This window comes from Octopus bimaculoides, chromosome 3 (genome assembly GCF_046866305.1).
Source record: "Octopus bimaculoides isolate indiv1 chromosome 3, ASM4686630v1, whole genome shotgun sequence".
Lineage (NCBI taxonomy): Eukaryota > Metazoa > Mollusca > Cephalopoda > Octopoda > Octopodidae > Octopus > Octopus bimaculoides.
In genome coordinates this window covers 69,076,040-69,099,198 of record NC_142930.1, presented here as the reverse complement: position 1 = coordinate 69,099,198, position 23,159 = coordinate 69,076,040, and the positions used below count along the sequence as shown (strand labels likewise).

The following is a 23,159-nucleotide window of genomic DNA, read 5'->3' as shown; positions in this document are numbered from 1 at the left end:
CAGGACGAGCATCATGTGAAAGTATTCCTGGTACAGCCTTATCATTTGCATCAGTTGAAGCAATATTTTTTGTGACATCAAAAATCTGAACAACTAGCTTTAATACTAACCATCAATTTTGCAGTCGGATAATCTAAGAAAATGGAACACTAAGTTTACAAAATAATATAAAATCTGAGTAATAGTTAATATATTTCCCACAAAAATGGCAAATCCAACAAAAGATTCTAATTGCTTCTTATTCTTTGACAATTTTATATCCATGACTCTCACTGCTAAACAATAATCTGGTGATATACCTTCCTTTGACAGTCAATGTCCCAAAATAGACACTACATCAATCTCATACATACATTTAGCTCAATTTATTACCATACCTGATACTTCCAACCTTTTTATGATCTTATTTACCTTACTTTCAACAGTTTTAACACACCTCACTTTAATGAATAAGGTTATCAATGATTATTGGAAATAATATTTTCAATCTGAAAACAACACTGGTTGTTTTAATTCTATATAGTAGTCATGTTTTTCCTAAATGACTTATTGGTGTATTTGTTGGTGTAACTTCTCTTACTCCAGAACAAATTTCTATCTGATTATAAGTTCCTTCAAATACAACTGAGCAAAATAATTTATGCCAGAAAGAGAATGAAATGTTGATAGGGCATTTGGAGAAGAATCTGAATGAAATGTTTCATTTGTACCTACTTTATAGTCTCCTCATATTCTAAGATTTCAATTAACTTTTCTCATGATCATGAAAAGAGAGGTCCATTTACTCCTTGCAGAAGGAACATTTTCTAAAAGACTTTCATTAATTAGTTTCCTCAGCTTTGTTAGGACTAATGGCTTCATGCAAATTAGCAATGATCTTTCTTCAAAAATAACATGGCCTGATATTTCCTCTGCTAAAAAAATTAGCATAAAAACCTTCTTAATCTACCAAATTATCCTGGAATTTCAATCTTATGAATTAATGTTAAATCATCAGCATTCATTTCATCTATACTGAGCAAAAATGGTTTTTCTTACATTCAGCAACAATGACACTTTCCAACTTCCCCAAAATTTCAGTGATCCATCAAATTGTTTTGATTTGAGATCTCTGCCTTAATTTTGGTCTCTTCAAATCTGACCAGGTCTCTGATATTATATTTCCTTGACTGACAGTGTCAACTTGTAACTTTGTTGACATTATTGAGTTTCATTAATCATTATAGTATTTTTTAGACGATGTCATAGTTACAGAATCCTCATTTTAAATTTCAATTTCCTCAAAGTTCTTTGTAGATTTACATGCTGCCTGAAAGTGGTTCTTTTTACACTTCATACATTTTGGGTTTTTCTATCAAAAGCAACATTTAGAATTAGACTTAAACTCATTTCTTTCAACATGTGACAGTAATACCAAGGTATCAATCTTACTTTGTTTACAGTAGAGGAAATTATAGAGGAATCAAACTGATGAATGAGGTCATGAATGTTACAAGAGCTGTGGTTCAATTAAGTACAGAAAGAGTACACCTTTTCTCTCTCAAATTAAAACAACTGGATTTCAAATTAAGATAAATTTTAGATAAAACAACTGAATTATGATTTAAATCATATATATGAACCCATCAGGTTGAATTTTTAATTGAAACAAATGAATATCAATTTAAAATATATGCAATTCATACTAAAATAACTAAAATGAGGTTAAAAAAAATTAAAAGCATATTACAAATTGAATCAAGATTTTCTACAAGAATTTTGTATGAGAGATGCAGGGACAATCTCAGACAGGTTGATAATGCTTTCTTTATCTGTCACAGTGGTAGGGATTCATTATTTCACACCCAAGTAAAAATTGATATGTAATTATTATGCATAAAATCAGTTTTAAGTCTTTGGAGAGGGAAAAAAAGAGAAAAACAGTAATTTGTGTTTATGAGATTCAATGGCAAAATATATGCAGCATAGGCATATGTGTATACAGATGTATCAACACATCTTCATTTTGTGATTAGTGCTGAATTGACTAAAAGAGTATAACCAACTAGTCTTAACTGTTACAGAGTGTATAAGAAAGAAAACTACACCGATATGTGATGCATATGGATGAGGACAGCTGTTTGAAGCGGTACTGATCACTTAAGCTGGACAGAGCCTGTGGATGAGGAGATCTAAGAAGAGATAGGGCAAACTGATCTCAACACTCTGAACCTTATAGAGAAGATGACAAAGATATGTGGTACTCAAGAAGACCTGTCCATTTCAGTGAAACTGAGATCCTGGAAATACAATGTATACAGCTGCATTCCTTGCCAATTTCCTCCTCAAGTCTTCCCTTCCATCCAACATCTCTCTATCAGTGAAGCCCCCACCATTAACTTTGTAACTGCAATATTCTGCTGTTGTAATTAAATGAGAGTAGAACTGCTTATTATATCTTCCTTCACTCTCTCATGCACCCTACATATCAGCTCCCTCTCTCTCATCCTACCCCTGTGTACTATATTATTACTATTCTGCTACTTTTACCCACTTTTGTGTACTGTCGGTCATCACCTAGCCTACCCTATCTCACATGAGTCACCCCTCCACTTTTGTCCACTATGCAACACATCCACCCCTCAATCTTACCCAATCTCTAGTCATCACCTACTTTTCCCCACCTTCCCTGTCTATTTATCAGCAACCACTTTCCAACTCTTGTTCAACATTACGTTCTCTCCTTCATCCATTCCCATCACTCCCTGTTCTGTGCCCACTCACCTCTATTCCTTTTCTTGTCCCTCAGGGTCCACCCTGACACTTCATCACTATTTTATCTTAGCTCTCTTTCCAGCTCCTTCCCACTTAATTCCAGCCTCTCTTCTATAATGTGAGTAGCCAAGCAGCTCCCCTACATCAAAAATCCAATTCTGTTCTTGCCCCTTCTTTCTTACTTTAACCACTCATCTAGTATAAAGCTGCCTTCCCCATTTCATCAAAAGTGATCATAGTTTGGGACCTGCATGGTGATCTCACTAGCACTGGTATCACGAAAGAAGCACCCAGTACACACTATAAAATGGTTGGCATTAGGAAGGAAATAGAGTTGTAGAAACCAAAGCAATGCAGACATTGGAGCACGATGTAGTCCTCAGACCCATTGGATTCTGTTGAACTGTTCAACCATGCTAGCATAGAAGACGACATTAAAAGATGATGATCCTTCACATTCAGAAGTTTTACTCAACTGAATAAAAAAGTTTCAATATTAAGCAAGTAATACAATTCTATATTTCTGAGATGATGAATTTATATTATGTATACTGTTTATATTAGTCAGACTGGTGTCCTCATCTTGATTGTTGCTTTCACTACATTTTGGCTGTTGTACGCTCTAGCTTCCTTCAAGTGTCTTGTGTTGAACTCGGTTATTGTATCGGAATTTCAAACCTAACCCTTTATTTCATCTACTATGCGTAATAGATAAAGAGATTGGTTAATGCAGTGCAGTCACTTAGAGGTTCTGAATTCAATCCCAGGCAAGACATTAAGGTAATTCACATAATACAACTGAAGCAAAAAAATGTCACAAAACCCACCCAAAGAAGGTTGAAACATACAATAGACAAAATGAAGTGAAAGCAACAATGAAAATGAGGACACCAGCTTGACTAATATAAACGGTAAAACATAATTGAGCAGGTAGTCACCTTAGTTAGATTTTTGATCAACATGTAAAAGAACCGCTACAATGAAAGCAGTATTTCTTTTCTATCTCAAACTGATGCGTATAAAGCCTTTACTTACATAAACTCTCGGCAGACAATTTATCAGTTGTTAAATAAAATATTCATACAAATTTCTTAATGTTCAGTTAATATACAGAGAACTAAAAAATATGGCAATGGGAATGGTTAAGGAGGTAGTGTACATGAAATGTGTAGAGAGAGTGAAATGAAGCACACTGGCAAGCTTGTTCACTAGAAAAAGAAACATGTTCTGTGAAGTAAATTGCTGAAAACACTGGACGAAAGTCTAGCTAAATTGTAGAATATTACACGTTAAGTTATTTGTAGACAACCAGACATTGAAATCTTGAAATTCTGTTAGAAGACAAAGAAATGGAATTCTATGTCTGAAACATTAATGAAGACCACTATAAATATATATCACAAGGTTACGAGTCATGTGAATAGGTATACATAATGACTATTTCATTATGTATGGTGTATGTAACAATTACAGAACAAAATTCAAATAAATTTTCTTCCAATAAGAGTTGTCACTGGAGAATCCAATGTAACTTCTTAAGATATCCAACTGATTGTGCATATGGTGAATTTATTGCATGAAGAACAGAATGAGAATATCTAAGTATAAAGCTGAAACAAATAGAGACTTTAATTTGAGCTTTCTTAAAGGTATAAATTGATAGTAAAGTAGGGTTTAAAAGAGTTAGCAGAAAGCCAATAGCAAAGAGTATAATAATGCCTTACAAAAATTAGCTAACTGAAGGAAGCCACACATATAACAATGGGTTAAGATTTTTATTGTAAACTAAAGACAAGGAGAAAAAAGGAAAAATGCATTGCATTAAGAACTTCCCAATTTGTCCTAATTGGAAAAAGTGTAACTGTTACTAAAAGGAGATAAATTGGAACTTAGTGTGTTTTGAGAGAGCAGGATGGAGGATGAGATTACTGAACCCTTTTAAGTTACAATAAGGATTAAGATAGTTAATTTTAGCCTTAAAAATATATACAAATTTAATAATAAAATCAATATATAATTTATGATGTGAAAGCAGCTATGAAGACTTGGTTTTACTTGACCTGTGTCCAAATATAAATAACGTTTATTCAGTAACCAAATCAATCGAATGTTTTGTTTTTGTTTTACTGTAAATGCAGCAAATCCCTTAAATATAGCTACCATTCTAAAGTTTTGAAATGTCAAGTTCTCAAGATCTAACATCAACATGACCATCAGAAAACACATTTTGCATAATGCCAACAAATTTATTCAGTCCACTAACCTCTAACAAGAATAATAGATATATTCTCATCCCTCTTAACATCAACGGTCAAATTATTTACCAATAAGTTGTCGGAAATCCCACCAAACCTATTCAACGAAAATCGATAATCTAGACAATAGCATCCTAGTAAAATAAATCAATCTATTGAAAAGATAGTTCATCTATTGAAAATATAGCTCATTACACATTAGAGATTAAGGCCTAAAAATAAGCTCAGTTCTTTTTTCTCTTTTTTTTTTCTGGGTTTGTCGGATGAAATATTAGCGAAACTACTAAGAAAAAAAAAACGTATTTGTTACTATTCTCTTTAGAAAATTTTTTTCATGTCTTAGAAAAGTATACAATAGTCATAGAATTTTTTTTAAATGTTAAAAAGAAATAATGCAAAGGTACATGGACAATGCAATTTTTAGGAGAGTCTCATGGGGTAATGTCCGATCTGCATAAATGACAAATTATTGTCCCTTTTATGTACTTGCAGTATTCTTCCAGTTGATTTTCCTTTCATTTTCAGCTTTCTGTATTGTTGATTGCTTGCCAACGCCTAGGTTTATCGTGAACACCTGTTCAATTCACGACTCATTCACAACAAAGGGACACGTATAGCCTAAAATAAAGGAAAGGCCGACACAGCGTATACGGGCGACTGGCAAAATAATAGAGAAGTACATTTCCTTAATGCGTTTATATTTTTAATTAAACATCTTCAGCAAATGTCAAATCTTGATGCTCCCTTTTGTACTAATAGCTAAAATATTCATGTATATTTCAAATTTATAAAAACAATTCAGAATTAAAAGAATGTGTTAAAAAAAGGTGGTTTTCCTGATGAAAGTAGAAATATATATATATATATATATATATATATATATATATATATATACGGCTCGTATAGAGAACAAAAAGTGGACAGTATACGATAAATATGAATTTGTTCTCTATCTACCCGTTTATTGCTTGAAGCTTACAAACTTCCTACACTCGGATCCCTGGATCATATTTACACGTGTGTGTGTGTGTGTGTGTAAAGCGTGTACCGAGAAAAGTTTTCAGCTATTTCAACAGAGAAAAATTTAAAGTGCATGAGGGAGATACAACAAGCAGAAATACGCATGCGTGTTCTTGCTTTTATTTACAGCAGGTTTTCTGCTGGTGAACACACGAGATGTGCGTGCGTATAGAATGGTGTGCGTTCGTTGTATGTAAATATGCGTGCGAACATATGTGGCGTCACAATTGAGATGGGAAAACAAAATAAAAGATGAGGAAAATCCTAAGCTAGAGTACTGTTTTTGTGAGTATGCTCATAAGATCTTGTCGCATATGATGCTTTAATTTGTAGCAATTACGAAAGAAATGTCAATAAATATTTTAAATAGTTTAGTTCAAAAATGCAATTAAAGGAAAGCTTTGGAGATAAGATATAAACTAAGGAGATGTATGTTATATAACTCGTGTGTTTTTAAAATAGAATCTAACCAAAAGAACATCTCAGCGACGTTAGATTTAGTATAGAAATTATTTTGACCGTATATGCCGATTAAAGATTATCCTTGGTTTAATTATGAACATTTCAAGTTTCTCCTTGAATATTTTTCTTAATGTACAGATCGATCTATCTATATATATATATATATATATATATATATATATACACACACACACACGCACAACATATAATGCCTCATTATACGAAGTTTTAATGAGCAAAAATTAACATTAAGTTTTGCAGACAAGCATCATTTGCGTGATAAAGCCTTGTAAGAAGCATTATCAAAACCAAATCTACTGATAAGAAATTACGAAAAAATAACTAAATATTTATAAAATCTAATGTAATAAATACAACATTTAATCATCGGCAATCTTAATGTCTGGGAGAAATTAATACTTAATAAACCATTGTGAGCAATAATTGTTGAAAGAACATGATAAATACTCGATACAACCTTTGAAATAAAGAGAGTGGCAAAAGAAAGAAGACTGAAAAGAAATAACTGCCGGTAAAGACAGAAGTGCATAGGAAAAGAGGAAGTGGAAACAGAATTAGCATTGGACAGATATCAGATGACACTGAAATGATGGCCTGATGGGGTCTGCACTCGACACAACTGATGACTTGATCACAATTATTAGATGATGTCACTTTAGAGAGAAGCTCAGGACTAATCACAACCCCTTCTTTTCGTTTACTGACAGTAATATGTAGTTTAATTACAGATTAAACCACTTGACTATGTGCTACAATGCAGCCTTAACACATGATATAGAAACACTTTCGATATAACAATAGCAACGAATAACAAACTTTTTTTCTTTTTATGAATTTAAAAACCTAAAAAAATCATACATTACATATAGAGACTCGAATAGTGTGTGTGCGTATATGCGCGTTCTTATATAAACAGGAAAAAGTACTCAATACATGAAATAAAGTTAATTCATTTATTCGAAGACGATGACGCTCTTTCTGTCTCTACTCTGAGTTTCATGTCCCCCAACTCGTTCTGTGAAAAGGGAAAAGAAAATAGGAACGCAAAACTCAGAGCAGCGATGAATGAACACACACACACACACACATATATATATATATAGTCGCCAGAGAATATCATAACTCGAGAAATTTTTTAAAAATCAACTTATAAGCGAATAAAAATTCTTTCTTAAAGTTTATGTTCTTTCAACTAACGATTTCACAGATTTCATTTAGGTCTTGGCTGCCTTGCTAATTAAAATGTTTTGAAGCACAACCTCTTTTTTTTTTAATATCTTAACATTCGCATGCTATTTTCCCATTAAAGATGATGATGTAGCAAAGTATGGTAATCAGATAGATGGTGCCATTTCTTGAGAACATGATAGGTGGAGAATTTCCCAACGTAAGTCCATGATCTTTTTGCTGCATCAAACATATCACATGCGTTGTCTTGGTGATGCAGGACATCTTTCTGATTCTACATGAAGATCCTATCCAACCCGTTCGAATCGCTTGCCGCGGACTTCTGCGATATCATCTACTGCCGATTGAGAAGTTCGAAATTACTTTAATGTCCCATTAAAAGTAAAACTAAATTTTCATTACACAGATATCAGGTTTTAGGGGAGGGGAATTTGTTTTTGTTTTAAATCTTTTTCTTAATACGAAGTAAAAAAAAAAACGAAACCTTTTATCCTTGACCGTAGATTCTCGTGCACTACGCACTGAATCGATCAGAGAGTTTGAGGTATACAGAAAACCATCTCTACAGAGTTTTCTTAAAATTCAAGATATTTACATACAATTTCAGAGACTATAAATAATTACTGCACCATGTCAGATGTACGTTGCCTTAGGTTAGACTCTACAAGCATTTTTGAAAGCACCAACACTAATTCCAACATGTCGGCATTTGCCGTTACACTTGTTAAGTTTAAATTCTAAGAAAGAAATTCAAAGAAACATTGTTGACACTTTCACACAATTACAAGACTCCAATAAACTGATATTCCTTATGGAAGTAGCATCGCATGTCAATTGAGTCCTGTCGTGCACTGTATGAGTTTGATGTAGATTGACTTATAGATTAATTTCGGATAGATTATGTTTAACCGGTAGATAGAAGATTGAAGCATTGCATATTAAATGTAAATGTTAAGGGTTCTCAAGCAAAGGCGTCTTTTAATCAATTTCCTGATAACATGATATATATACATAATTTACAAGCATGATGGAATTTTTATATGCAATTTAAAAACAAAACAGCAGACGAAAATATAAATAGAGATGTAGTGGTAAATAATAATTCAACAACTAACCTTTATTACATCCACAGGTCCAAGATTGAGTCTGTGGACGAAGGGGTTTTTCATGGGTTCAACCATAAGTTGTTTGGAAATGTACTCCTTCTTTACGAGGGAGAAACTGACACAGCTATAAAGGATCCAACGCAGGGTTATCCGTTAATATATGGGTAGATGTATAGGGGAGAGTCAAAATAGAAACCAAAGAAAAGAATAACCACAACAAAATCGTTTCGACACCAAGCAGATATACTCTAACCCTAAACGTTTCAGCCAGCTGCAAAATGATAGACAAAGCACTGCAAACAGTGATGATAAGATGGTGTCAGCAGCGGAACAGTTGACACCGAAAAAAAAACCATTCAACGTCGGCGACAACTTATCAAAAAAAAAAAAAATATCAACTTCCTGTACGCGTGCGCAGTAATCAGCGGTTCTATTCAAGTCTTCGAATGTCTAGTTTATTATTTCAATAAATTGGGCAAACTTTCAGACTTGAATAATTCTTTTGCGCAATCTTTCAAACAATGATTGATTTCTGTGTAAATTTTTATAGAATACAGATTATTTCTTCATATAAGTGATTTGTTAATGAAATCAGTATTCAAGTTTTTATTATTATTATTATTATTATTATTAGAAAGCAAATTGTGAAATGAATATTGACAGAAATTTTTTTTTATAATTGTACATGAAGTATAAATTAAAAACAATAGAAAAGCTGACTATAATTAGTTTATCAAAATCAATTTATGTAAATGTATATAATATATATATATATATATATATATATATATATATATATATATATATATGTGTGTGTGTGTGTGTGTGGTTTCCAACAACTTAAAGAAAATTTTGTAAATCTCATTGTACCACTATTCAGGTTTTAAAAGATGTGGGACAGTTCTTTATTCTTAAATACTTTAGTGCATGAACTATATTAGATATAATAAGCAAACAAATATTCAGAGAGTACTGAACATATTGCCTTGTAATATTTAGTTAATCTCTTATACTGATTTCAAATGTCTCCAAGGTTGTGTTTCATTTTTCTGTTTTGGTGGGTGGGTGGGGAGGTCAGTAAAATAAATAATAGTCAGATACTGGAGACAATTATAGCAACATATCCTTAAAATGTGACCTTGTGCCTATGTTACAATGCATTTTCTTTTTCCCCCAGTAGTTTTGTTTAGTGTTCATTCACTGCACAACTGAACACAACTCTGCCTTTGATATATACATAATGTTTTGTTCTGCTTTTGAATTTTCATATATATATATATATATATATATATATAAGCAGAACTCTGTATAATATATGTGCAGTGTCTTGTGTTAATTTTCTATATTTTGTGAGTATCTGAAAGACTCAGGAGTTTGATTATATATTTGTTTATCAGAAGACTGGGAGCATGCCTAGTTGTATGGCAGTACTGATGAGAAAGAGATAAACTTCAGACCCATAACTCTGCTAAATACAAAATTAAAGTACTGGCATAGAAGTAGATGTTTGTCTACTGGAAGTGCAGAAACTTGTGCACTTCCAGATAGATTCATCTTGGTAACTTTCGCATCAAGAGTACATAGCAGAGAGGAAAGAGAATAGTTGAGATTTTGATAGGGGTCCTGATCAATTTGATCAGTTCAAAAGCATTCAGTATGGTAAGATGGCAATACTTAGCAGTTGCTCTGCAAGTGGATGACTAATTTTCACGATGGCAACAGTTATTTTATGGTTTAAGTTAACAGAAACATAAAGCTATTCAGCATCAGATTATGGCTCAGTCACAATTTATACTCTCATTTATTTTTCTTATTTTTTACATATTGATCCTAGTGCCTCTACTAATAAGTTGAATATTACAAGAAACATCCCACTTAAAATGGAAGAAAAGAATGTGGAATCTGTTTACATAGATGATATAACAATCATAGTGTCACACACCTCCAAAATTGAAATATTATATCAAACATGCTGAATGCAAGCAGACAATACAAACACAAAAAAGAAAAAAAAGAGAATTTGGTGAACTCTTGTCTGAACAGCTGGAAGGTAAGTCCTTACCAATAAACAATTGTTGTACCAATTGTCTGGTAAAATTTCTTGAGGGCTTGGTTTTGCCAGGCTTCTAATTGTAGAAGTATGAAAAATTAACAATGTGATAATTTTTCACTCAGAAAATGAACTAAGAGGAAACTGTTACTGAAATGCAGGACTGAACATAGTCAACAAACACATCACTTTAGTTTTGCACAATAATTTAACAACCAAACTTCATTCCAAGGATTATCTGACTAAACTGGCATTCCCACACCTTTGCTTTTTTGTAAAAGCTACAATACTATGGTTCAGAAAGTTCATATACTCACATCATAGAGATCTCATCGTGCACAGACTTGCACTGAGGCTACCATATGCTAAGAGCTGGTAAGACATATATTTGTAAGGAACTACTGGAAAAGAATTGAGTCGTTCTCCACATTCAAAGTAAAACATCTTCCACCACCTACCTTTAACAAGGAAAATTGTTAAAGAAATGTGGTGTTTTTATGCCTGGGAGTTAGGATAAAAGAGACAGTGCAGTGAATGAAGCTGAAATGCTTGAAGCCAAACTCTTTCTGTTCAAATAAATCCCTAATTATCTTCTGTCAGAATCACTTGAGGTGGAAAGTGCAGGCAGAGAATGTAATTCTGATCTCCAGTAAAATTTATGAAAGGTCAATGAAACTGGTAAGTGCTTCATAAATGATAGTATCAACTCTCAATTTTCTATAGTTGATTAAAAACAAGGAGAAAGCAATTACATTTGTGTTGAGGAAAAAAAAATGGTTTATGTGGAGTGCTTTAATTTCTTCTTTTTGCTTGCTTGCTTCATACTCTTGCTTGATGATGCTGGAGTCATCCCAGCTTAGTAATCCCAGAGATGTCATCATGCATAGAGCTGATCAGGTCTACCAGTGCTCTCCACCACAGGCAGTCTTGTGCCAGCCCTTCTGCATTTTCCAAGGTGACATTGAGCTTTTAGAGATCTTCTCCGATCACATCCAGCCCTCTCGTGCAGGGCCTGCTACGAGGCCTCTAGCCTGCAACTGCTGCCTCAAATGAGAGTAAAGCTCTGGTAGGATGATCTAGGGGAGATGGAGGACACATCCATACCAGCACATGTGACAGGTAGCTATGATGTGGGAGGCTGCAGGTTGAAGCTTGTGTGCACGCAGTTCTTCCTTTTGGAAATATTATATTTTATATTTATATTGTAATTATAGAATTGTGACATTATAATTATGGATTTGCCTTTTAATCAAATTTTGTCTCTTTACATTCTGAGTTCAAATCTCACTGATGTCAATATTGCTTTTAATTATTCTAGAGTTAATAAAATAAGCACTAATCATTTACTGAAGTAAGTTAAATCAACTACAACCTATCCACCAAAATTTGTGACTTTGTTCCAAGTATATTGGTTTCAAATTTTGGAATTAGGTTAGCAATTTTAGGGGAGGAGCAAATCACTTACATCAACCCCCAATGCTCAACTGGTACTTATTTCATCAACCCTGAAAGGATAAAAGGCAAAGTCTACCTTGGTGGAATTTGAATTCAGAGCCCTGACTGGCTCCCATGCCAGTGGCACATAAAAAGCACCTACCGAATGTGGCTGATGCCAGTACCCCCAGAGTGGTTCCTATGCCGGTGGTACGTAAAAAGCGCCATCTGAACATAATCGATGCCAGGCCCGCCTAACTAGATCCTGTGGCATGTAGAAAGCACCAACTACACTCTTGGAGTGGTTGGTGTTAGGAAGGGCATCCAGCTGTAGAAGCAATGCCAGATTGGATTGAAGCCCGGTGCAGATGCTGGCTCTCCTGACCTCAGTCAAACTGTCCAACCTCTGCCAGCATGGAAAGCGGACGTTAAACAATGATGATGAAGATGATAAAATGTTGCTATGCATTTTGCCCAGCATGCTAACGAACCTGCCAGCTCACCACCTTCCTTGTTCCAAATATATTACTAATAAACACCATGTTATGTTGATACAATCATAGTCAAGACTCATTAGAACATCAGACAAAATGCCTTATTGTATTTAGTCTTGACAGACTGACTGACCCACATGCACAATCTTAAGACTGATTGATTTTAAGTATTTCAGTCCTGAGGAACCGTTACTATTGGTTCCACAGTACCAGATCCAATGAAAGCCTTGAAATTTTCCATTATTGATCTCATGTTCTTTTGCCAGAAGTAAAGTTGTTTTTAATATCAACAAAACCAATTGTTATATATAGTTTGGAATCCATCCATCACTTTCCACCTGGAAGAAGCCTCCACTCAGGACAAGTAAAATCATGGTTGTCTTTGCATAAAGGCATGTACCTTACATCCCTCTTCAGTTGAGCAATCTTATTCGTGTTGGCTCGTGGGTGCTGGTGCCACATGAAAAGCATCCAGTACACTCTGTAAAGTGGTTGATGTTGGGAAGGACATCCAACAGTAGAAACTGTGTCAAAACAGATAAATGAAGCTTGAGCAGCTCTTCAGCTGGCCAGCTCCTATCAAGCCATCCTACTCATGCCAGCATGGAAAACAGATGTTAAATGATGATGTGTTGCTAGAACTCATTCATCAACTGTCTCATTCTTTCTCCTATATTTTTACAACTTTCTTGTGACCATTTCTAATTATACACAACCTCTACAAAGAATATTATTCTTTACTTCTCTTTCATAGGTTTTTATCCACATTCAATTTCACTACTGCATGCCAGTAAATATGCACATTTTCACCAAATAGGGTCTAAACAATTGCATCAAAACAAATACAACACATCTCATAGAAAAGAACACCCACTTCATTATACCTTCTTCTCTACTTACAAATATTGGTAACACTGCTAGAATTATCACACCTATTACAAATACTAGGTTTAACCCTTTAACATTTCAATTGGCCATGTCTAGCCAAACTATTCTACCTGTTTCATGTTCAAAGTAGTTCTGGCCTCTCACACCTATTATACAGTGTCATTTTTAAAATAAACAACTACATCATTGAAATCTTGAAGCTACGAGACAATGCATAGTTAATTCAAAACTATGTCAATAAAGAAGCATTACATTTGACAGAACAATCTGAAAGCTAAAGGTTTAACAATATTTAGAACCTATTTGCAGTAAAAATTTTCTCAAATTCTAATTCTGAAGCAACATTCATCATATAACAAGGGATTAGTGAGCTGTAATGTAAGTCCAAATGACTTGGGTATTATTTTTCCACAGCAATATAGCCTCACTAAATCTTCTCTCAATACTTAACAAAACAGCATGAGCTAATCATTGTTTGGAGTAGAATGAGACTTGATGTTATTATAGTATTCACAAAAGTTGTATCAAATCTTAATATAATCTAATTACACTTCAAGAAGGCAGCCTAAATATTTACCATATAGATAACAGGGAGATTTTTTTTTTGTGTATGTATTTGCATATTATATTTTTTATGAACATAGATTTTACAGTAGAAATTTATAGATACAAAGTTTCATATATATTTTGCGTGTGTGTGTGTGTATATATGTGTGTATATATATATATATATATATATATATATATATATATATATATATATATATATATATATATATGTATATATATATATATATATATTATGTATTGTGGAAAGAACCTGTGAAAGAGGTAAACTCAGAAAGACATGGGACAAGGTGGAGAAGATGATCTTCAAATGCTGGGTATAACAGAGGTGAGGACAAGTGACTGAGACTTTGGCGATATACTGTACTTGAGAAACCTCATCAAGCCAAGTGAAATTATAGTCATGGTTGTTGCCAGTGTCATGTGGATGGCACCCATGGAATCATAATCATGGGTGTTGCCAGTAGCCTGACTTTCAAATGCTGGGCCTCACTGAGGTGACGACAAGTGACTGAGACCTTTGGTAATATGCTGTGATTGAGAAGACTCGTCAAGCCAAGTGAAATTGTAGTCATAGCTATTTCCTGTGTCATGTAAATGGCACCCATGAAAGTGTAGTTGTAGCCATTGCAGGTGTCACGTAAATGGAACCCATGTCAGTGGCACATAAGAAGCGTCCATTACACTCTCAAAGTGGTTGGTGTTAGGAAGGGCATCCAGCCATAGAAGCCATGCCAAATCAGACTGGAACCTGGTGCAGCCCTCCGATTTACCTGTTCCAGTCAAACCATCTAACCTATGCTACTATAGAATGCAGATGTTAAATGATAATGATGATATATATACATATGTATATATATATATATATATATATATATCATCATCATCATCATCTCATCACTTCAACAATTATATATATATAATATATTATATATGTACTCCATTGGTTACAACAATGAGGGTTCCAGTTGATCCAATCGACAGAACAACCTACTCATGAAATTAACGTGCAAGTAGCTGAGGACTCCACAGACACATGTACTCTTAACGTAGTTCTTGGGGAGATTCAGCATGACAGAGTGTGACAAGGCTGGCCCTTTGAAATACGGGTACAACAGAAACAGGAAGAAAGAGTGAGAGAAAGTTGTGGTGAAAGAATACAGCAGGGTTCGCCACCAGCCCCTGCTGAAGCTTCATGGAGCTTTAGGTGTTTTCATTCAATAAACACTCACAATGCCCAGTCTGGGAATCAAAACCACGATCCTACGACGGCAAGTCTGCTGCCCTAACCACTGCGCCATTGCACCTCCACATATGTTCGAATGTACAGAAAACAAAAGATGAAGACAGGTGATGGAACAACAAACAGGTGTATTAGTTTGATGCTCAGAAGGAATAGAAAAGTCTTTGATGTTTTGATCCTACACTATTCGACTGAAAGGATTCAGATGGAAAAATGAAGAGAGAATGAAAAAAACAGAGAGAGAAAAAAATGTGTAGGAATCATTGGTTCAACATAATGAAATGATGAAATATATATACAGTTTTACCTGCATGAGTAAACCTTTGAACAAAGCTACATAGGAATGAATATGCACTGCAACTGAACCAACTAAATGCACATTAATGCAACATTTGAAAGGACATTAGGACACTTATCCAGCAGATAAATTTAGTAAATGGAGTAAAACGCATATGTTACCTGCATGCTTTTATTTCCAACATATGTTTTGAAGATTACAAATTATACCTTCCATAGGAATAAGTGATGTTGTTAAGAATGTAATCTTCTCTTCAGAGAAATGCATGGGAACCAGCTTAAATGTAAGACATTTTAACCGAATATGAGAACTGTAGTAGGAGAAGGTTGTTACGTAATTTATTTGAAAAAGCCGTTAGATACTCTAACAACCTTCTCCTACTACAGTTCTCATATTCGGTTAAAATGTCTTACGTTTAAGCTGGTTCCCATGCATTTCTCTGAAGAGAAGATTACATTCTTAACAACATCACCTATTCCTATGGAAGGTATAATTTGTAATCTTCGAAATATATGTTGGAAATAAAAGCATGCAGTTAACATATGCGTTTTACTCCATTTACTAAATTTATATATACTCAAGTACCCAAAATAACAAGGAGTTTCTACCTCGTAAACAGGAGTTACACCACAGTCATTTTGTGATCTTTGCTACCCTGGTATCTATTAACCAAGTTATTTTGTCAGAGTTATTTATTAATTAGGAGAAAATAAATACATATAATAAAAAAATATATATATATATATTTATATATGTGTGTGCGTGTGTGTATATATAGATACATATATAGCAATGTGGGTACTACCCTGCAGTTGAATTTTAATTTTTTGGTTTTATATTGCATGTAGCCACATTCATTATCTTATATGTGTGTATGTATATATGTATGTATGTGTATATATATATATATATATATATATATATATATATATATATATATATATATATATATATATAAATTGTATCAATTTTTTCTGAATTTTCAGATTTTTTTATATGCTAGGCCACTTGGTTTTAAATTGAATTAGTATTCAATTTATTACCCTATCTATATAAATATATATAAATATATATATATATATATATATATATATATATATATATATATATATATAACCTCGTGTATATCGTTGGTGATTTTTTCTTCCTCCGTCTTCCCTTCTTTGGAGTTTCCTATATTTCCGACGAAGAGCTCCACTCGAAACGTCAAATTCCCCTTCCTTCCTTTACTGAGCATCCAGTTTCACAATATCTGTATCACGTCCTCGCGTTGTTGTTTTATGTTGTTTTTTTGTTGTTTTTCTTGTTTGAACTCACTATATGTGTGTGTGTGTGTGTGTGTGTGCGCGCGTGCGTGTGTGCATGCGTGCGTGCGTGTGTGTGTGTGTGTGTGTGCGCAGATTTAGCTGTGTGGTAAGAAGCTTGTTTCTCAACCACAGGATTCTGAGTTCAGTCCCACTGCATGGCATCTTGGGCAAGTGTCTTCTACTATAGCCTCAGGCCAACCAAAACACTCACCAAATACACTCACAATGTTTTGGTGAGTGTATCTGAAATAAGCTTGTCATATATATGTATATATATATATGTATATATATATATATGTATATATATATATATATATATATATATCATCATCATCGTTTAACGTCCGCTTTCCATGCTAGCATGGGTTGGACGATTTGACTGAGGACTGGTGAAACCGGATGGCAACACCAGGCTCATATATATATATACAGAGGTTGGACAAAATAATGGAAATACCTAGATTCATAGCATCATAATTTTGAAATATCTATAAAACCAGCAAAAGCTTCTTTATTTTTATGTTTTTTGATTTATTATTAGTGTTGCTTAATATGTTTTGTTAAAATTGCTGTTTCTTTTCAGATATCATCAGATAAAGAGAATTAAAATTCATTAAAATTGAACTTTCAAAGAGGTCAAATTGTTGGTGCCTGTATGGCAGGCACTAGCGTAACAAAAACAGCCGAAATGTTTGGTATATCAATAAGTACTGTTTTAAAAGTAATGACAGCCTTAGAGAAAGAGGGAAAAACCTTCTCATCAAAACAAAACTCCGGAAGAAAACCAAAACTTTCAGATAGGGACTGTCGGACTCTTACACGAATTGTTAGAAAGGATCACAAAAGTACAGCTCCCAAAATTACTGCAGAGCTTAATGACCACCTTGAGAACCCAGTTTCTACAAAAACTGTTCGCCGGGAGCTGGAATTCACGGGAGGGCTACTATCAGAAAACCACTATTTTCAAAAACAAACATTGCAAAGTGTTTAGAGTGGAGTAAAAACCTATAGAATTGGTCCCTAGAGTGGTGGAAGAGTGTTATTTTCTTGAACAAGTCATCCTTTACCCTTTGTCTGACTACTGGCAGTGTATACATGTGGCGACAGCCAAAAGAAGCGCATCTGACCTAGACTGCCTTCTTCCAACTGTTAAACATGGAGGAAGATCTGTGAGGATCGGGGGGGGGGGGTTATCTTGGAAATCCACTGGTCCAATGGTTTCCCTTCATGGCAGAATTAATAGTCAAGACTATTTAAGCATTTTATCTGATCAAATTGATCCTATGTTTGCAGAACTGTTTCTGGAAGGAAACGCAATCTTTTAGGATGATAATGCACCAATTCACACAGCTAAAGTTGTTATTGAATGGCACAAGGAACATTCTAGTGAAGTTGAACATCTTATCTGGCCACCACAGTCCCCAGATCTCAATATTATTGAACAAGGCAGGTTAACTAGCAAGTTAGTTTTTGTTTGTGGTAAATGTTCAGGTGCAATAAAGACTGTAAACAAACAGGAAACAACTTCTATCTCATTCCAGGGTGAAAAACTAGAGGTAGTCGATAGCTTCTGCTATCTGGGCGACCAAGTTAGTAGTGGGGGTGGGTGCGCTGAAAGTGTAGCTGCTAGAATAAGAATAGCCTGGGCAAAGTTTAGAGAGCTCTTACCCCTGCTGGCGACAAAGGGACTCTCACTCAGAGTAAAAGGCAGACTGTATGACGCATGCGTACGAACAGCCATGCTACATGGCAGTGAAACATGGGCTGTAACTGCTGAGGACATACGTAAGCTCGCAAGGAATGAAGCCAGTATGCTCCGTTGGATGTGTAATGTCAATGTGAATACCCGTCAGAGTGTAAGTATCTTGAGAGAAAAGCTGAACATTAGAAGCATCAGTTGTGGCGTGCAAGAGAGACGATTGCGCTGGTATGGACATGTGGTGAGAATGGAGGAGGATAGCTGCGTGAAAAAGTGCCACACCCTAACAGTTGAGGGAACCCGTGGAAGAGGTAGGCCCAGGAAGACCTGGGCTGAGGTGGTGAGGCAAGACCTTCGTACATTGGGCCTCACCGAGGCGATGACTACTGACCGAGACCTTTGGAAATGTGCTGTGCGTGAGAAGACCCGGCAAGCCAAGTAAGATCGTTGCCAGTGCCCCTGGACTGGTTCTTGTGCGGGTAGCACATGAGATGCACCATTTTTGAGCGTGGCCCTTGCCAGTACCGCCTGACTGGCTCCCGTAGGATTTTCGAGCGAGATCGTTGCCAGTGCCCCTGGACTGGCTTGTGTGGGTGGCACATAAAAGACACCATTTCGAGCGTGGCCGTTTTCGTGCGGGTGACACGTAAAAGCACCCACTACACTCTCTGAGTGGTTGGCGTTAGGAAGGGCATCCAGCTGTAGAAACTCTGCCAAATTAGACTGGAGCCTGGTGTTGCCATCCGGTTTCACCAGTCCTCAGTCAAATCGTCCAACCCATGCTAGCATGGAAAGCGGACGTTAAACGATGATGATGATGATTTATGGTGCATTTTAGAAAAACAAGTAAGGAGTCAATATCCTCTTCCATCATCACTACAAGAACTGCAGACTGTTTTAGCTGAAGAGTGGACAAAAATTCCTTTGGAAACACTTCAAACTTTGTACAAGTCCATACCTCATAGAATTCATGCTGTAATTACTGCCAAAGGTGGTCCTACCCTATATTAAAATAAATTTGTTTGAAATTTTAAGGTGTTTCCATTATTTTGTCCAACTCCTGTATGCACAAACACACATTTATATCTACGTATCATCTATATGTATTTGTATATATCATAATAATAATGAAATTATTGTTCAGGTGCACTTCAACTTATCAAAAGTGTATGTATAGTACAGAGAATTACGTACAAATGTCAGGAAAGTGAATAGTGTATAAGTCATGATATACATGTGTGCATGCATATGGAGGGGGGAAATATCTATAAGCCTATGGCTCAGGAAGGACCATTTATCCTTTTTTCATATGCAGTTTTTGCATTAATATACAGCACATTATATCTGTAGCTAACGCTGCTATGCATTCGTGTTTCATGACCAAAATATTTTACTTCCTGTTCACCTAGCTATAAATAAGTGACAAACAGTTGTATAATTTATCAGTGTAAGCAGAGGTAGTTGTGTAAAATCCATGAATATTTGTTCACATCTAACTATGTAGATAGACTCTACTCTCTAATTCAATAAGCATACATTTAGTCTCAGCAAAGCTAAATGCGTGTTTACTGAAGGTATACATATAAACATATTTATTACTTATCCATACAAACATAGTTCAGATACTTTATGTAAGTAACAGGCAGCTAGTGCAAATAACTTAAATCAATGCATGTTTCTAAGTAATCTTAAAACCAGATGAAACTAGCCAAGCTGGTCTCCAGTCCATCTTGTAGGGAAAGCCCTTTGCAGTGTCTATTTACACAGGAAAATTAAATGTATACTTATCAAACATAGGTTCAGGCATGGCTTTGTGGTAAGAAGTACATATATATATATATATATATATATATATATATATATATAGATATATATATATATATATATATATATATATATAGTAGTTGAGCATCCCACCATTGCTGGGCAATTTTTACAATAGAATGCCTTTATTTTATTTCAATTTTTTTTTATTCCATGTCAAACCATGTTCTCTCTGAGGGACAAGCCTCTTGATCAGGACAGATTTCTGTTTTATTTGGGGCAATTTATAATGTGTTGATAGACTAAGTTTTTATATTCTCCATTTGGAATGCTTTGACTTTTCACAAATGAGAAAAACTTTGATCGAGGCCAAAAGGTAAAGCGAAGGAACAATGGAATGGTTATGCAAAGACCCAAGTGAGGTTCTACTGGTCATGTATACTAATTTCCCAGCAAATGTGATGGTTCTGGGAATCATCAGCAACAAGGGAGATATCATGCCTCTTCACTTTTTATCACTGGGTTAAAGAGCTAATACTGCTGTCTACACAGACATATTAGAGAAAGTTGTGAGGCCTTGGATAGACAGAGTATGTCACAGAGTACCGTATATCTTCCAACAAGATTCTACACCATCTTATAAGACTAAAATAACTCAAGCGTGAATGAGTACCAATCTCCATGATCATGTTCCCCTAGACAGATGGCCTCCTAACTCACCACTTCTCAATTCACTGGACTATCATGTATGAGGCATAGTCAAGAGAGAGATCAATCAACACCCCCATAACACTATACAACCTCTCAAGTCCGCCATAACAAGCACTAAGTTCAAAATTGATAAAGATCATGTGATCTGGGCATGTCAACGTTTCTGATCTTTACTGAAGCAACCATTGATGCTAACAGTGGATTTATTGAATAAGTATGATCAAATAATTCTCCAGATTATTTGTACCAATTTGTTTTCAAAACCAGTTTTTCCATGATGAACTATACATCTTTTTCTAAATTAAAACAAATGACCCCAAAAAGAACTGATACATCCTATATATATATACATATATATACAGAGTGTGTTATTAAGTTCATATACATATGTTCCTATCCATACCAGAACATATTTATAGGAACTCAATGATATGAGAATGGAGAATTACTAGGATTTTTACCCCCAGTTTTATGAATATTTAACATCAATTCAAATATATTAATATTTTTATACTTTTGGTAAATAAAATTACCTCTTTAATATGTCTTTCTAGATTCGTTTTTAAAATAATACATTGACTATGCATGAGCTGATTGTTAACATTTAGATCTACCTCTTAGCTGTCACACATCTTAAATTTATATCTGATAAAATAGTATTGTCTTTCACTTTGTAAAGTAACTTATGCATGATAACTAAATGCTTACATTAAATAAATTAAACAAATTAGAAATGAAGAATGAATGTCTTCAAAATTTATTTATGTATGTTATATTGGTTTCAAATTTTGGCACAAGGCCAGCAATTTCTATGGAGGAGGTTAGTCGATTACATTGATTCCAGTGGTCAACTGGTACTCATTTTATTGACCCCAAAATCTTAGCAGAATGTGAATTCAGAATGTAATGACGAACGAAATGTCACTAAGCATTTTGACGTACTAAAAATTTTCTCAGCTCACTGCCTTTTTATGTATGTTATATTAAAATGTGTACAAGTCCAATAATGTTCAAATATTGGTTTCAAATTTGGGCACAAGGCCAGCAAGTTCGTGGAGAGGGGTTAAGTTGATTACATCGATCCTATAGATCAACTGGTACTTATTTTATCAACCCTGAAAGAATGAAAGGCAAAGTCAATCTCAGTAGAATTTGAACTCAGAATGTAATGATGGACAAAATGCTGCTAAGCATTTCACTCAGCATGCTAACGATTCTGCCAGCTTGATACCTTGACATGTTCAAATATTACAATAATAAATTTATAAGGACAAAAGTTGTTTTTAATCAAATAGTTGTTAAATAAATTCTGAGCATTTGTGTGAAATTATGATATATATATACAAATTTATAATAGTTATATATGAATATTTAAAAATTAAAATCAAAAACTATCTTCTTGTTTTCTGTTTTTATTGTCTCCTCTTAGTGAGAATCTTCCTATGAATTGCCAAACTTACTCATAGAGGTTTTCACAGATGAATGTCATTCTACTGCATTCTATTGCATTCAGAAGAAAATTTTTTTTTTTTGTTTTTTTGTTTTTTTTTTAATTTCACTAGTTTAGACATAACAGTGACTCAGAGACTGAACCTAAAGTTATACATAAACAGATAGTTGTCTTTTTGGTACCTTATGCTTGTGATACTCTCCTTTTTCATGCAGATTTCAAACAGTAATATTCAAACCTATATCAAAAAGTATTTTTAAAATACCAAGTTTTAGATGACTGAGTTGTCTACTTTCATCAATCCATATCTCCTGTTGCTTTCAGTTTTAGCACTGGTGTCCACATTTGGAACTAACTATATACTATATGTTTGAGGAAATCAACATTTTGTGAATTAGCTAAGTAAGACATAACAGTTGGAGAAGTAGCAAATATATTGACTGGACTT

General features: G+C 34.5%; 1 protein-coding gene across 3 annotated transcripts in view; it reads right to left on the bottom strand.

Moving 5' to 3' along the window:
* LOC106881720 (lysophosphatidylcholine acyltransferase 1) overlaps nucleotides 1–23,159 on the bottom strand; it is a 125,638-nt gene that overhangs the window by 88,620 nt on the left and 13,859 nt on the right. For 2 of the 3 annotated variants that reach the window (XM_052966352.2, XM_052966351.2), the window contains exon 1: nucleotides 8,816–9,198. The exons of the other annotated variant lie outside the window; for it this stretch is intronic. In XM_052966352.2, the coding sequence (XP_052822312.1) occupies nucleotides 8,816–8,881 (66 nt within the window). In that variant the 5' untranslated portion in view covers nucleotides 8,882–9,198. Of the gene's footprint in view, nucleotides 1–8,815; nucleotides 9,199–23,159 lie in introns of those variants that run through there. 3 annotated transcript variants of the gene reach the window in all.